At 38.4% G+C, this 1,540-nt stretch overlaps 1 protein-coding gene across 1 annotated transcript; it reads left to right on the forward strand.

The window, feature by feature from the left end:
• The first annotated feature begins 207 nt into the window (after positions 1 to 207).
• LOC143628102 (uncharacterized) lies at positions 208 to 843 on the forward strand. The gene has a single exon (XM_077097772.1). The coding sequence runs from the start codon at positions 208 to 210 to the stop codon at positions 841 to 843; it is 636 nt and encodes a 211-aa protein (XP_076953887.1).
• The last annotated feature ends 697 nt before the right edge of the window (positions 844 to 1,540 follow it).

The following is a 1,540-nucleotide window of genomic DNA, read 5'->3' on the forward strand; positions in this document are numbered from 1 at the left end:
TGTTATTCATGTATAACATATCTGGCGTATAACATATACGCCGCATATGTTATAAGGTGAAAAGCATATACGTTTGTATACATATACGTTGAGTTCTACATATCCGTTGACCACAAAGATATACGTTGACCTACATTACATATTCGTTGACCATTCTATATATCCGTTGACCATCAAGATATCCGTTGACTTTCTTTAACAAGAATCATGGAAAAACTCAGTGCGTTTGCGTCACAACCTTCTACATTGCTTCAGAACATTAATGTCGACAATGAAATGGGAACATCCAATAAGCCTCCAAACCTTCTTCGAATGGAAGATTATCCGTCTTGGGCCGACAAGTTTGAAACGTACGTACAAGCTTTGTATTACGAGACGTGGACGGCTATTGAGGAGGAATACGTTATCCCGAAGAATGAGAATGGAAGCAACTATAGGTTGTCACAAATTGTTGAGGGTGACAAAAGTATGTTTCTAAGAGAAAAGAAGATGTTGAATCTGTTTCAACAAGCCATCAAAGCAGAAAATTTTCAACTGTTACAACACAATGGCTCGTGTTACTCAATTTGGCATGCTCTACTGAATAAGGACAGAGGAAACCATGACATGAGGAAAAGTAAGATGACACTACTGAAGAAAGAGTTTGATATCTTTACTCAGGTTAACGGGGAAACATTTGCACAGCTGGTTGTGAGATATTGCCATTTGGTGAATGAGATGAAAAGATTGGGCATTGACAAGCCTGATTACGAGTACGTTGATAAACTGGCTGACGCACTTCCTGAAGAGTTGGGCTTATTCATAATGATCCAACAATCAAATCTTGTTGTATATCCCGGTTGAACCTACCAAGATTTATTGTGAAACTTGAAGCACACGAAGTGGAGCTAAGGAAAAAGAAAAAGATCAAGTCAACAGCAATCTCACAAGATGTTGGATTGTATTTCAAAAGTTCACAATCTGTTGTTTCATTACCAAATCCTAAGATTCCCACAGCTTTTTGTGCGGAGCAAACTGGACAATCTTGTGTAACCAATGTTTCTGCTACTCCCCATTTCAGTAGTAGTTATTCAAGAACGATCCCAGTTTCTCAAACCTCAAGCACACAAGATTCTGATGTTATACAGTGCAGCATTATTGTAAATATGAAGAATACGGGAAACTTGACCACTGAGACTATAAAGGAGCACATGGCATTTCTTGGATCCGTTTTAGAGTCATATGAGTGTTTGGTTGCTGGTCGTATTGGAAATTATAATATGACAAAAGTGGACTACGACCAAATTGATCCCAAAGAAATGGAGATGATAGATATACGGTGGTGCATGGCAAGTGTGATAAGAAGAGCACAAAGGTTCAAGGAAATCAATGGAAGAAATGTCCTAGATGGTTCGACGTCAAAGTTAGGTTTTGATAAGTCTAAAGTGTGATGTTTTCTTTGCAAAGAAAAGGGACGCTTTAAGCAGGAATGTACAAGCAAAAATGTGGATGATAATGCTACAAATCCCTTTGGGCGGGATTACTACAAGCAAGCAATATA

This window comes from Bidens hawaiensis, unplaced genomic scaffold (assembly GCF_021521415.1).
Source record: "Bidens hawaiensis isolate Kalapana, Puna unplaced genomic scaffold, B.hawaiensis_p1.1 tig00004795_1, whole genome shotgun sequence".
In the NCBI taxonomy this organism is placed as follows: Eukaryota; Viridiplantae; Streptophyta; class Magnoliopsida; order Asterales; family Asteraceae; genus Bidens; species Bidens hawaiensis.